General features: G+C 37.3%; 1 protein-coding gene across 2 annotated transcripts in view; it reads left to right on the plus strand.

The window, feature by feature from the left end:
• Positions 1-14,720, plus strand: part of LOC145672399 (uncharacterized) — a 290,548-nt gene that overhangs the window by 75,843 nt on the left and 199,985 nt on the right. For both annotated transcript variants that reach the window (XM_081741553.1, XM_081741554.1), the window contains exon 2: positions 6,520-7,565. In XM_081741553.1, coding sequence (XP_081597679.1) covers positions 6,520-7,565 — 1,046 coding nt within the window. The remainder of the gene's footprint in view (positions 1-6,519; positions 7,566-14,720) is intronic.

A 14,720-nucleotide genomic window follows, 5' to 3' on the forward strand; every position in this document is an offset into this window, starting at 1 on the left:
GATAAAAACCATCTAGGGTCCAAATCCTAATAACCCCCCAAAAATGAAAGAAATTGGTTCAGCCGTATTAGCGTGATGAGCGGACAAAGAATTGTACAGTACGTTCTCTTTTATATATATAGATTTCTCTGTCTCTCTCCCTCTCGGGAGTATTTACAGCTTACTATGTATAAATAAAGTAAAAAACTATATTTGTAATACAAATTAGCAGAAGAGCCTATCAGTTCTTCGTTTGTTACAAGGAGTACTGCCTCAGTTGGGGAATTTGTCGGGAGAACACTTAAACTGAAATGAGATATTTCTTAAAAACAACTATATTTTTTCTAAATATCATTTGATTGAAGTTTACAATTTCTTAAGACATATCCAAGATTTATTATGAATGATTCCCGCTCAGGCTTAAGAAGTTTTTGCTTAAAAAAAAAAATCGTGTATAAATATTAGTTCAATAAAATTCTCGTTTTTTGTGCCAGCTAATCAAATGAAGTCACTATAGTTCGTGAGGCGTTTCAATGTTTTGTTGTCATGATGTACCTAGGTATACAAGATTTAAAGCTGTAATAGAGTTAATCGAGATAAATGGTGTTGTACTAAGGTTTTTACCGACGCTATGTGAAACGTGGACCTATATCTTAACGTGAATCCGAATCACATGAACTCCGACCGGAAATCGAACCAGCGTCTTCTACTAAAAACATGTATACCTTAACCATATAGCCAGCGGCGCAAATCTGTCTTCAACATTGGAGGGACGGGTAAGACCGTTCCTATAACCTTTTTCTTTTATTTCTTTTCTTTTACAGTGATGTTCAAAATATTTATGAAGTTAAACAATGCTGTGGAGGATATGGGGAGCAGAGTTATCTTTAACATTGGGAGGCTGAGAGATTTTAGCCTTATTCTGGGGGGGGGGGATTAATTTAATCTCACTTTCCTTTGTGGCAGTCGGACACAAATCATCACATTTCTCCCGAAAAAACACATTTCAAATCGGATTATTGCGGGAGACAGTACCCCCAGTTCCAAGATTGAGAGGGATATGTCCCCCTCATCCGCCCGGATTTGCGCCATAGCCACGAGAAAGCTCTCTGGTGACATTTGCTATATAATTTTAACATATGGCAGCAGCGTGTGGTAGACAGTGCGTGTCGAGTAGCTCAGCGTATGCTCGATCCAGAGTTGCCAACCTCAGAGAATAAAATTATCAATTTTCGTCTTTAAAATTATCATGTAGTCGATATGCACGTTATAATTGTATAAACAAGTAATAATACTACTACACTGAGAAAAATTGTAGGTGTCGTACTTAAAAAGGTAGGTTACATGTTTAATTCCTGTAGTTTTTGGACTTAACGTACAGCAGACGTATAACTGAAAACGCATGTTTTATAATACTTTCTGTATAAATGTTCCATCTATACGTACTTTCCGTATGAAACAATGTAGGCGGTCAGGATCTCACATACAAATGGACGTATATAACATATAGCTAAGGAATATAACATAAGTATGTGATATACGGAAAATTGCTAGATGTCATACACCCTGCAACGGCATGATGTAACACCTAAGGGTAGTGGCTATGTAGCATATGGATAAAGTATGCTCCATACTGATTTCTGTAGTACGCAAGAGGATCCCGTATATTTGTATATACAATATACCGCTGTCCGGAGAACGTATTTTTTCAGTGTAATAGTAGCAATAATATACAATAAACTTATCTAGTAATCTTCAGTTTCGAACTCCAAACCCGCGTTACTGTCCTTCCATTTTCTTAAAAAAAATCCTTATTAACATTATTCTAAACAACAACAATATTTCCACCCTGTAGTAAACGTAATTGAATTTTAAGAATGGTTGCGGAGTTGTCATTTGCCAATTCTCACGTATTTATTGATTTATGTTAAAAACCTTGGTGTATTTTTTATAATTATTTAATGCGCATCAACAATTTACTTCTACAGACTCCTTCTTCGCTAAGCGGTTAGCGTACGTGCCCTTGGTGTGGTAGACCCGGATTCGATTTCCGGCCTGAGCTCATGTGGTTCGGCTTCCACGTTAAGAGGCCTCATCCCGGCGAAATTAAAATACCGCTAATTTTACAGTAATTATGTGATATCTTCAAATAGATAAAAGATAATTGAAATGTGGAACAAGAGCGCCCTAGACAATATTATTTTGCGTGAGTGACCGTTATCACAAGTCACCTAGTGGCTTTCCGTTTTCGGCTTTTTAGAAACGCAAAAATAAATGCCGATTTTCAAAATAGCTCGAAATCGAAAGCACATAAGTGAGTCGTGGTAACGGTATCTCATGTAAAATATTGTCTAGGACGCTCTTGTTCCGTATTTCGATTATCTTTTCTCTATTTGAAGATATCACATAATTACTGTAAAATTAGCGGTATTTTAATTTCGCCGGGATGAGGCCTCTTAATCAGTAGGTCCACGTCTCATATAGCCTCGCTGCTGAAAGTTACGTTAAACTCAAATTTATTTGCACATAAAAACTGCAAATAGTATGCGTTCTAAAATTACCGTAAGTGCACTTATTAAATGCATTATCGCATATAGCATTAGGACCTAAATTAACGTCTATCACGATAAATTATCGTATGGTTGGCAAGCCTGGCTCGATCTAGGGCCTAGGTGAAAATTGAAATTTACACGAAAAGAGAAGACATGTACAAACAGAGAATCACGGTATATCAGGGTTGTCATTTTAAAACCTGGGATTCAAGTACTCCAAAACACAACAAAAAAATCTACTTCTTTTGAACACTAAGCATTTTCTTTAAGTATTTTGACACAACTTGGCTTGTGTCACAATATCTAAGATCGACAAATTTAAATTTCACATGTAAAATTATTTAAAACCTCGAAAATTTTAAATGAATGGAAACTCACCAGACATCGTCTTCTTTGTTCAAGATTTCGGATACCTATAGTCGACATGGAAATTTAAGTGTTTAAAGTATTGTTGCGTTAATTTATTTTTGGTTTGTAATTGTTGATTTGTTAAAAATAAATTTAAGGTATTTGCTAAATGAAAATTGTAAGCTATTGCATTTTTAATTTTTTTTTTTAAAAAAAACGTTGCTTTTAAGCGTTTAATGGCGAAACGTTTAGGACACATTCTTTATAAGCAAGTAATAAACTGATGCTTCGGAACCCTTACAACTTTTGTACAAATATATTTTTTCTTTAGGATTGTAGAACTTTCGTAGACACAATAATTCTGTTTATTATCTCTTTACCAATGTTTATCATGGTAACTCTTTACTAAATGTGTATCACCTTTTAAATAGCTACAAAAGTAACTTTTTCCTGTCGAAAGAGGAAACGACGTCTGTCTAGCCTCAATGGGCTACCTTGTCCAGTGTGTTATTTATTTAATTTATTTCTTTGAATGTGTTTTTAGAAAGAAGACAGAATGAAAATAAAGATTAAGAGACTTCCTCTTTATGGGGATTGCGAATCGCCCACCCATCCGCGGAGAGTACACAGGCAACCAAAATCTCATAGTTTACTTGTGAAAAACTACGTTTGTTTAAATATATGGGGCCTTATGCTGAGTCGTTCTGACGCGTGATTAGTGTCATACTAAAGAGTTCGACTAACATGTTTCCTGCAGTAGTCAGGCCTTAGTATGACGCTAATCTTACGGCAAAATGACTCTCCATAAGGCTAAAGGAGTTCAATAATATATATCGGGTGTTCTAAAAATTGCGTCCACAGCGAAAATGTTATATGATGTTATGCCCTTCGAAGCTTCTTCCTTCAGCCGCTAGGGGGAATCAAAGTTTCACAATGTGGCAACGTCGCAGATTAAATTGGAGCCATTAGCATTACTCTACGAATACAACAAGCAGTTGAATCGATTGCTACACTAATAAGTGATGCTAGTGTCAATCAATATCGATTTTAGCTGCCATCTGGAAAGAATTGATATAACTATTTGATAGATTGGTAGATCTAATCTATGGTTCTTTATTTGCGACGTTGCCACATAGTGCAATCTGTGTCTCCAGATGAGGAGTCGAAAGGTATATATATATAGGTTTATTTTGACTTGTGGAATAATGCTCTGTGATCCGTGGGCACCATTTTTAGAACACCCGATATATATCAAAGAGTCGTGGAGTCTAGTGAAAAATTTGAGATGTAGCATTTCTATAAACTCTGGAAGTAACGTTAATAAAGAATACAAATATTATATTCTCGTTAAGGATTCGTCAAACAAGTGCATCTTCTTTTAGTCTTAGCCAGCAAGTTGACGTTCGCTGTATTGAAAAGTGGTGAACCATATAGTAGATAGGTCGAATGACCGTTTAGTGAAGTCTACTGATAACTGCAGTAGACATGTGTGTATTCTGGAGAAGATATTTGATATGTTACGTAATGTTGAGAGTTTTGCGTTAACATTGTTGGATGTGAGTTTTTAGAGAGATACGCTTATCTAATCCTATATCAAGATAATTATCTATTCACTGTGGTCTGACGTATGTGTTAATTACTAAGAGAATGAGAATCTTTTTAAGTACCTTTGCCTGTGAAATATGATTGAGTTTTGTTTGCATTGATGTCCAGTTGCCAATTTTTACACCATATCACAAACTTCTTGATTTTAATTTCCAGGCTGATTTGAATAGTTTCAATTCGGTTTGAAGAAATCCAATATGCAGTGTCACTGGGTTACAGTTTAAAATGTGTTCTATCTGAATGAACAATTTGACGTAGATAATATAGAACAGGGGTACTAATGTAGACTCTTAAGGTACGCCTCTACCGATCTGGATAGGTTATGACTTTTAATTAGTAGTACGGTTGAATAGAAATAAATAAATTCAGCATATAACTGTAGTAGGTATATTCATACGAGTGAGCTTATATAGTAAGCCATCTATTCACACAGTATCAAAAGCACTGCTAAGGTCAAAGAAGAAAACTCCAAGTTTGTGATCTCATTGTAGAGCCTTATGAGCGTATTTATAGATACGTACGGTTTGATAGATAACATTGTAATGTGACTGGAAACCAGCTTGATTATGTTGAATTGTTCGCTGTCTTGAAAATATGTATGTAAGTGTAAAATCTTTTTTTTTCAAGAAGTTTAGAGAGAGTGGATGTTAATGTAATTGGCCGGTACATTTTAGAATCACTGTTACTCTTGCCTGGCTTTGGAATGAGGTAACATCGGTTCCATGAGGTGTACATACCCAGAAGCGGATTGTAGTGTATAGCGAACTGAGGGAATTATAAACAAATCAGGAGCTCGTTTGAGATGTTTAGCCTGTATATTGTTGAGGACAGAAGCAATGCACGGTGACGTCAACCAAGAGTGCGTCATCATGATTGTCAGCGTGTAGATCAGTGAGATCGAGGGTAGTAATATCTTGATGATGACTGATGAGGTTTCGATTGAGCCTTCCTCTTCTTTAATTCTGTATTATTTCCGGGTGCTGGAACGTAAGCGGATTTGTCTGACAGTAGTGAGCGAAAGAACTGTAATTTATTATCAATTGTGGATCCATCTCGATCGTCGATCTTATGTGGTAGATTCGAGTAAGGTGTAAGTTTATATTTTTGGCGTAGTAGTTTCCGAGATTTGCCTGGATTGTTCTTTTGAAGTATTTGGAGCTGTGAGTAGAAGTAGTTACTTTTCTATTCTCGGTGTGCTTGGATGTCCTGTGTGATGGAAGTCGATTGATGTTGGATTTGATATTAAAGTCAAGCTGTTGTTGATAAATCCGGTGTAGAAATATCTTGAATTGTAGTTTTGCTATTATTATTATCTGAGGAAATTGTTCTTGTTAGGAATTTATCTTCGTGATAGGTATATGGTGTTGCGTAACTTGGGTGATGGCTGCTAGAAAGAGAATATAGGTGCGTTCAATATCTTGAGGTTCTTTTTGTGATATTGGTATCTTGAAAGTGATTGGTAATAGTATCTTAGTAAGCAGTCCAGTCCGTTAAATAATACTATTAAATTGTGGCGGTGTTATGACATTTGATTTTGGTTCCAATTTAGAAAGGCACAACCACATGATCTTATCACACTACGTACTTGACGTTTGACCTTGGGCCACAGTCCGTAACATTTTGCGTCAACGCATTGCGTTTTAGTTTGTGATAATCGATAGCAGTTAAATCCTTTTTCAGTTATATCGGTTTTGCGGTGCGTACATTATGTACAACAGATTTTCAGAAGGCTGAAGCGAAATGACTCATCATGTTGCCGTGCACACAGCTCTGGTTCATATATTCCAGCTAATACTGTGAGAATTTGACGCAATATGTGCACTAGCTAACGATAATGTGATAAATCAGTGGTCACCTGTTGCGTCCTGATGGGAAGTTGGAATATAGCATTTGAGAGGAGTTGTTTTACTTTTTGAACCATCCTAGTATAAATAAATATATTTTTAAAAAATATATAGATTTTGTTTTGTGTGAAAGTATGTTTATTTTGGTTTTGTATAAATAAATTAAATATTGTATTTTTTTGTATTTGCAGTGCCCTTCAGTAATGCAACTATCGAAGCAGCAGCCCATTCCAGAGTTCGACGTGAAAATAATCGCCAGCCGGAGGTACGTCATTTGGAAAGACCCTAAAGATAAACAGGAGAACGCAAATAATTCAATACCCGTTTCACGCCCTTCGCTCACGGCGCCTGGCCACTTACACCAAAAGGACGATGCTCAAATCCAAAACGGTGACGTTTCAGAGGTAGGTACCAGCCCAGACGAAGAACTGTCTCTTCAAAGCATTCACTCGGATGACGCTGTTCAAAGGTTAGATATTGAGAGAGAAAAGGCTTTGGAAAAGCAGAGAACTAATGATTTCATAGCAGACACCAAAAATGACACTTCTTCGCCCCAGCAACCTTTGTCCCTGCCACCAATTGATACTCGACAAACAACTACAACGCAGTCACAATTTACGAAATCTGTTGAGGAAACACATAAAAAGGTGCATTATAACAAGGAAACCAAGGAAAGTGTCTACCAATATAGACAGTCGTCGTTCGATGAAAAACCACTGCCAGCCTTACAGAACAAAGGGCAGAAGGACTTTCTGCAGGTTCCCTCATCTGAACAGAATGGCACAATGTCCCTTTTGGACACCCATCAGGATGTTCAAGATGTTGGCGCTGCTTTACAATACGACATGGGTACAGACGAGAATGAGGCACCTTTGGGGAGATATGAACGACAAAACTTCAAAGAATCCGACGAGTCTTCCAATGAGAAACACATGGTGAACGGGAAAACGCCTAAATATTTGAAGAAAGACATGCAACCAGTTGGTGTAGTGGCAGGAACTGTGGAAGTGGGGAAGGGCAAATCGTCACCGTACTTGAGAAGAACATCTTCACGAGCAAAAGCTGACTCCAGGAGAAAACAGAGATACAACAACTTAGATCCCAAAAGACTTAATGTAAGACCCAGATCGTTCTCAGTGTTGGAGCCAATAGGAGTGACCGTAACAGGGGAGCTGGTTTATCCAAAACCACGGAAGAAGTCTTCATTGCCAAACAGAATTATGGACACGGCAGAATGGTAAGTCACATTATTCTTTTATTAATACTATTTGCTTATTATGATATTATTAATAGTATCAACTTTACAGCAATTTAGTTTTGCATTTCAGGTAACTTAATCATTCAGTAACTATTCTGTTATTTAGACATTCTAAGAAAGATTTATTCTCCGCACTAGATAACTATATTTTAAAATTCATTTCAAACAGGTGAGCCGTTTCCGCATGATTCAATGACCAAGTTTAATTTTTGTATATTGAATTAATATATTATGTATTACAAAATTTTAGTTTCATACACTATGAAATATTGAAGTAGAAAAAAGTCAAATTAAAATCTCCATTCGTTTCAAAGTCAAAGAAAAAATTATTTTCTACACAAGTCAACTGAAAAACAACAGCCATAAAGACAGTACCAAATATCCAACCCTTATCTGAAAGACAACGTACAACATCCACTGCCACACAGTTAAGAAATGTCAACTGGATAAGATTGTGTGCCAGTACTTTTCGTCTAGCAATATATATAATGTGTCGCTGATACGAAACGCTTATACTTCTCAAACAAGTTGTGGAAGAAACAATTCTTAGGGTGTACTCTTACTATAGTACTCGCGCCGAGTCGTGAAGCTTGGGCTCTAAACCAATCATAGAAATATTTTGCTTGAGTTCCGATGCATCGGAAAACTTCGGTACAATTCGTGGAGCCGTTTCCCGAGCGCACACTTGGAGAAACGTCAAACAGCTGAAATTCACCAACAATGTTGCCAAAGTTTGAAGACATAATAAATTAATATTTGAAAAAAGCATTTAAATATTACCAATAGTAACACCCCCAACATTAACCAGTGTAATAATAACACGAATAGTAACAACGAAAATATAACGCAATTTAAAAAAAATTAACAAAACGGAACTTGGCGCCAATCCGACAACACTGTACTCTCGGGAGATGTTTTCCGTGTAGCGTGAGAGACGACACTGACAAAATTTGATGGGTGGGGGTTGACGAATGGAACACCCTCCCGTTCTATTGGGTGGTGAAATCAGTAGATCTAGGTCAAGCTTCACGAGTCGGCGCGAATACTATAGTAGTTACCGTTTTATATATATATATAGGGCAGAATTTGGGGGGTGCAGCCCCTTCGTTGTAAATATGCACTATCTAAAATACCTAAGAAGCTAGCAGTGAAAGTAGCAACAGTTTCCGAAAGTTTCTGCCATCATGTTTCCGTTTAGGGCGTAAAAGAAAGAGGAGTTTTGCAAAAGCAATACTTCAAGTTGATTTTCTGGAGGTTGAAGGAAAAAGATTCACCAAACAAAGCAATATAACATTTTATCAAGTAGAAAAGAAAACAAAAGCCAGGAAGAGAGAAGAACAATTTTTCCTGCATATCATTTGCGACTCTCTTTAAAATAAACCCCTGCGTTCTATGTATCAGCAAAATCAAGTGTAAAAAAATATCGTCACATGTCACCTTGAAGAGTTTCAATGTGATTAGATATATATGCAACACCTTATTATGAATATAAGAAGGATAAGTCTTTATTTAGTGAGTTTTAAAGCCATATGCACAAAGCAAAGAAAACTGTCTCTAGCATTTATTCGTAGATAACAAATTTCCGACTTAGTGTAAATGAACGGAAGTTATTTTGTTTATTTATTCCATCTTCTTCGCTGGGGAAAAAGAAACTATAGTTATACTTTGAAATAGGTAATGCTCTTCCGGGACGCTTAATGCGTTTCCTTCTGCCTTGTTAATTGCAATTACAAACAAAAGTCTAAGAGGAAACCTAAAAGCCATGAAAAGGGTAATAGACTCTGCCGGAATAACTGATATTTGTGGTGCGAAGATTCTCTCTACCTTAACTTATCCTAAGATAATATTTGCTTCAATAGTACTTGTGAGTCATTTATAACAATAATAATAATAATAATAATAATAATAATAATAATAATAATAATAATAATAATAATAATAATAATAATAATAATAATAATAATAATAATGTGCAGCAAATCCACTGATTCACTCTTCACATATATTTTAAAGAACGTCGCAAGTGTTATACAGGAAAATATTGTTCTTCACTCTTCCTGGCTTCTTCTTCTCCGAGATATATTAGTGTTCGAAATTATTACGAATCTTGGAATTTTGTGTAAATATTCTCGTTTAATCCTGCGCTGAAGATAAGACGCGATTTCTGCGATAAGCGACCGACCCTTAAAGGGGAGAAAGATGGGTTGAAAGTTTTATTTATTTATTAGTCACCGATTACGGGAAAACAACATTCACATTTACAATAGTCTTACATAATTAAAAACTTTATAAATACTAAAACAGACAACAAAACAAAAGAGAGGAAGTTAAAAAAATAAACATACAATTAATAGCAGAAACATGAGAAAACACAAGTAAGAAACATATTTGTAGTAATTCCACCAATAAGATATGCAAATATAAAAATAGAACCTTGTAAAAGCTATAAACCGAATCTTTCACGACAGAAATGAAAGCAAATTTTTGTCGTTTTGCAGATCTCCAAAGCTATTAATAGAAGTTTGAATATTTTCGATAAATCTTATTCCTCTCGTGCGAAGTATGGGCATTCACCCAGTAGTACATGAAAAAGAAAGCACGTGATACGACACCAATGAAAATTTCATTTTCATTACCTGGAAGTGTACAAGCCTATTTTCCATTCGGATTCATTGAATATTTAAGTAATTAATTATTTCAAATGATGGCAATTGATAATTAAAGTAAAATTACAGAGGTTGTTCAGCCTACGTTTGGCCGATTTCGTTCCTTCCCCCTCCCGGGCAGAATGGACTCACCCGACCTGGCTCGTGGCGTCCTGCCTGCGTGTTGTACAGTGTCTTTCAGGGAACGGAGTTATTTTTCCGCGCAGACGACAAGAACGCACAAAGCAGGACTATTGTTGTGAGTGTTGTGTTAAATTTGTTTCCAAGTGTGTGGGTTTCCGCTCTGTGACCAAAATGCCGCCCAAACTAAGCCGGATTTGGGAAGGCTATGTTGCGGCTCTTTATGACGCCCACTTTAGTGTTTCTGTCATTAGAAAACTGCGCAAGAAGAATGGTTGCAACATCAATTTAACTGGAATAAAAAATGTTATTAAAAAGTACAAGGGCAACAAAGCTTCACCATTTGAATCATCAACGAAGTTGCCTAGTAAGTGGGAATGCACCAAGGCCACCTCCACCATGCAGAGTAAACTTTGCAAAATGGCAATGCAGGAAAATCTGCCAACACAAAGGTGTATGGCTAATCGTCTTGACGTGTCTTTGGGGACTGTGAGCCGGACGTTACACCATCAACTCAAGCTGGAAAAAGTCATGAAAGATCGCGGCCATCTTCTCACGGATGCCTACCAAAAGGAATGAAAGTATAATGCCCGGAAGCTGTACGAACGCCATCTGGCAAAACAAAGGTGGATGTACGTTGTAACGCTCGATGAAGCATGGATTTACCTTTCCGACTGCGGCAAACCGAGAGCCATCATGTAGCGAGAGAAAGGCGCCAAGAACTTCAGAAGGTGGGTCCGTGTCTGTAAAGAATCCTTCCCAAAAGGTCGTTACTGGCTACTGTTACCGAGGTAAACTGAAGATTCGTAAGATAGCGAAGAACTGCAAAATAAATTCGCAGTATTTTCAGGAGTAGATCATGCGGCCCATCTACGAGCATGAGATTCCAACAATGTACGGAAATAACGCCAATCTGGTGCGCATGCACATGGACAAGGCCTCATCACATACCTCACGATCGTCTCTCGCATTCTACAGGGAGATGGAGGAGGCAAGTGGTATACAGGTGATACCTTTCAATGAGGTACCTGTTAAATCTCCAGATGCAAGTCCTATGGACTGTTGTGGATTTGGATTGCTGAAGCATTCTCTGGGAAAACGGCGTGTGACAACTGTGGAAGGAGTTTGGAAAATGTGCAAAGGGAATATGACAAGATTCTCCTCCCAGTTCTTCAGAGAAGCCTATTACAGTGGAAATTACGCTGTCGGGCTATTGTTAGGAACCAAGGGAAACACATCGAGCACTTACGGACCTGGCGCCATGGATTCTTCTAAATTTTTAGGTAAGTCGAAATTAGCCAAATGTAGACTGAACAACCTCTGTATAAGAAACGTCTACGGCCCGAGATATGTTATTGTATGAAACGTTATAAACGTATGTAAGATGTTTTTGCGTGACGTTGTCACTCACAAACCCCTGATTAATTCAGTTTTATTCATAGAGATTTAGCGAATCAAGAAGGCTAATCGTTCATTTGGACTTTGTCAGGAATTATTTAGAGCCTACCAAAGGTGATTATGCCCTTAGAAATACTGTGTTACATATATAAATCGTTTTTAGATGAGCCAAATTTCATAGTGGTGGACACAAGCTCGTTTTTTTTTATACCATCACGCGAAAACACCGTTGATTTATGCAACCCAACTAACATTGCTGGTTTGCGGGCAAGTATAAACAAAAGGATTGATTTGTCATTTGTATCTCAAAACTATTCTGGAGGCCTCTGAGGTACTAAGGTGATAATATATGAAATATAGAGTTACAATTAGCAGGTTAAGTTCCGCGTAGGTTCTATGAGATTACAGTAAAGTATGTAGAGGTCACATAAGATGCATGGGACCTATATGTCGACCCTGTGTTCTGTGTTGCTACTTCCATAAGAGGCTGTCGGTCCGACCTTGGTGATTATTCGTTAAAATAGACCGACGGAGCGCTGGGGAAAGTAATCTGCTAACGCTCCTGTAATATTGCATTTTTTAAATTTTAATCATTAACGGCTCTACGGGAAGAAACACAAAATTTGTCGCTGCACTTAACGTATTAAAATGATTTTAAGTACATTAACTTCATCGGGAATCGAAACTGGGACTTTTGCATGAAAACGAGAGCTTAGCTGCATGGGGGCTCAATGTAATTTGGAGGATAGAGATCTAATAATTTCTGTTGTTAGAAAGGGGCACAACTAAACTACTCTAAGATATTAGTCATGCGGAAACTCCTAATGTGACTCAAGTGGAAACTACCTATAAATATAGTATGCATATTTTCGACCAACAATAACCAAATATAGAGTTCCTTTCTGGCTAAGCGGTTAAGGTAAGCGCCTTTGGCGTGGGAGATCCGTGTTCGATTTCCGGTGGGAGCACATGTGGTTGAGATTCCACGTTAATCAGTAGGTTCCGTTTCATATAGCCTCACTGCTGAAAGGGACGTTAAACACAAAATAAACTCAACTCAACTTAATAACCAAAAATAGATACTTAAGTAATAAAACGTTACTAAAAATACACAATTTTTAATATTGAAGCTCAACCTTTTAATTTTCGTTTTAGTGGAGTACCAGTGTTAATGAACTAACCGACAAACTGAAATCACATCGAAATAAGAAAAAAAGTTTCGTGTACGCATGTGGGAGAAAGTACATAGTTTCGAAGATAAGGCTACCTAAAAGCGTACAAAAAATTGCAGCTTGCGTCATTCCAAATACGAGGAAATGTGGAACTGGTGTCCCTGGTGGCCATTTTACTGCTGTCAAGGTTTCCTTTTTGCCTACTTTGGACGCACTTTTAACCCTTTTGGGATTATAAAGAAAACTTTTAGGCTTTGAGTTAAGCAGCTACTCCATCATCACTATTTATTCTCGAATTTTGGTTTGTACCTCTTTTTCTTCAGAATAAAGCAACCTTCCAAACGATAACGTCCCTAGATATACTTGAAAAGGGATTCCTTTCTAAATAAGTTTATATCTATATAGAGAGTGGATTTTAAACTGGATACCAGTGCCTTTTATCTCAAAGTAAACAATGATAAGGAAATTGTAGAGGGGAGGGAAGAGAAGAAGGAAGAAAGAAACCATATACTCTGTCTGATGATTATGTCGACGACATACGTCTGTGTCCTTGGATCCCATACTCGTAAAACCTTTTAGACAGCATTTTCGAGAGAACAAAATAAACCCATTGTATGGTACATTTGAAGACCAAAAAGATGACGTTATGACCCTCACCAACTTGACGACCTCTTTCTCAAAATACATGTGACCTGTTTCGCAATGCATGTACGACTGAACAATAAAAAAAATTCAGCAGTAATAGATGTTAGACGAGTATATTTGAGAATTCTCTTAATAACATGTCTCGCATTTGTGCTCTGTGGGGGTATTCCTTGCAAACCAATGCACGTTGCTGACATATCAAATTTTGGATGGCTTAGGTGTGACTTTCTTTACGGTGATATAGCACTACTCCTCGGTTCCTCGTGTTCAGAATAACTCATGTTGTAATGTATTTTTTCCCGCTTTTGGACGGGCCTAGCTATCAAACTATACACTTTTCTCCATAGGCCATATACTTTTTTTTCTTATTTTGATTTCAGGATTCACTTCTTACAGTTTGTCGGTATAGTTCATTAGCATCCTGCATATACATGGTTATTCATATACAAGGTATTTCAAAGCAACACCGACAACGTTTGGGAGGTGATTCCTGATACCAAGGTAAGACAAAGAGTATAGACCATCTTGGGTGCACAAATGCTTTCTTTCAGAGTTATAGGCTGACAAAAATATGAAAAAAATAGCTTTAAAGATCCATAGCTCCAAAACCGTGGGATCTCTCGTAATCGGGTCAAGACTTCACTTAGGAATTAATATTTGAGATATCCAAAAAGAATCCTAAGATACTCTTGCAATAATTTTATAGAGGGAGTTTGGCTACGGGCATATGATTTGAAATACCCATCAACTACCTCTGAAAAATTGTTGCGGAAGTACCACAGGATTCTGGAACTTGGATATTGCGATAGAACACATACTAATTCCTCACTGAAGTCTGAATCCGAGTATGATAGTTCTCATAGTTTTGGAGCTATGGACCTTTAAAGTTCAGTTTCTCATATTTCCGGCAGCCTATAACTCCGAAAGGAAGCATTTGGGCACTCAATTACGTCCATACTTTTTGTCTTATCTTCGTGTCAGGAATCGCCTTCCAAATGTTGTCGGTGTTGTTTTGAAACACCCTGTATTAACTAAATTGATTCGTTTGAAATAAGGGGGCAGGTGGCTCAGTGGTAGAGCGTTCATCTCCGGTGCTTGGGGTCCCTGGTTCGATCCCAGCTCGCGTCGTGTGG

The sequence above is a fragment of the Thermobia domestica genome, chromosome 16 (assembly GCF_964235325.1).
Source record: "Thermobia domestica chromosome 16, izTheDome1.hap1.1, whole genome shotgun sequence".
Taxonomy (NCBI): Eukaryota; Metazoa; Arthropoda; class Insecta; order Zygentoma; family Lepismatidae; genus Thermobia; species Thermobia domestica.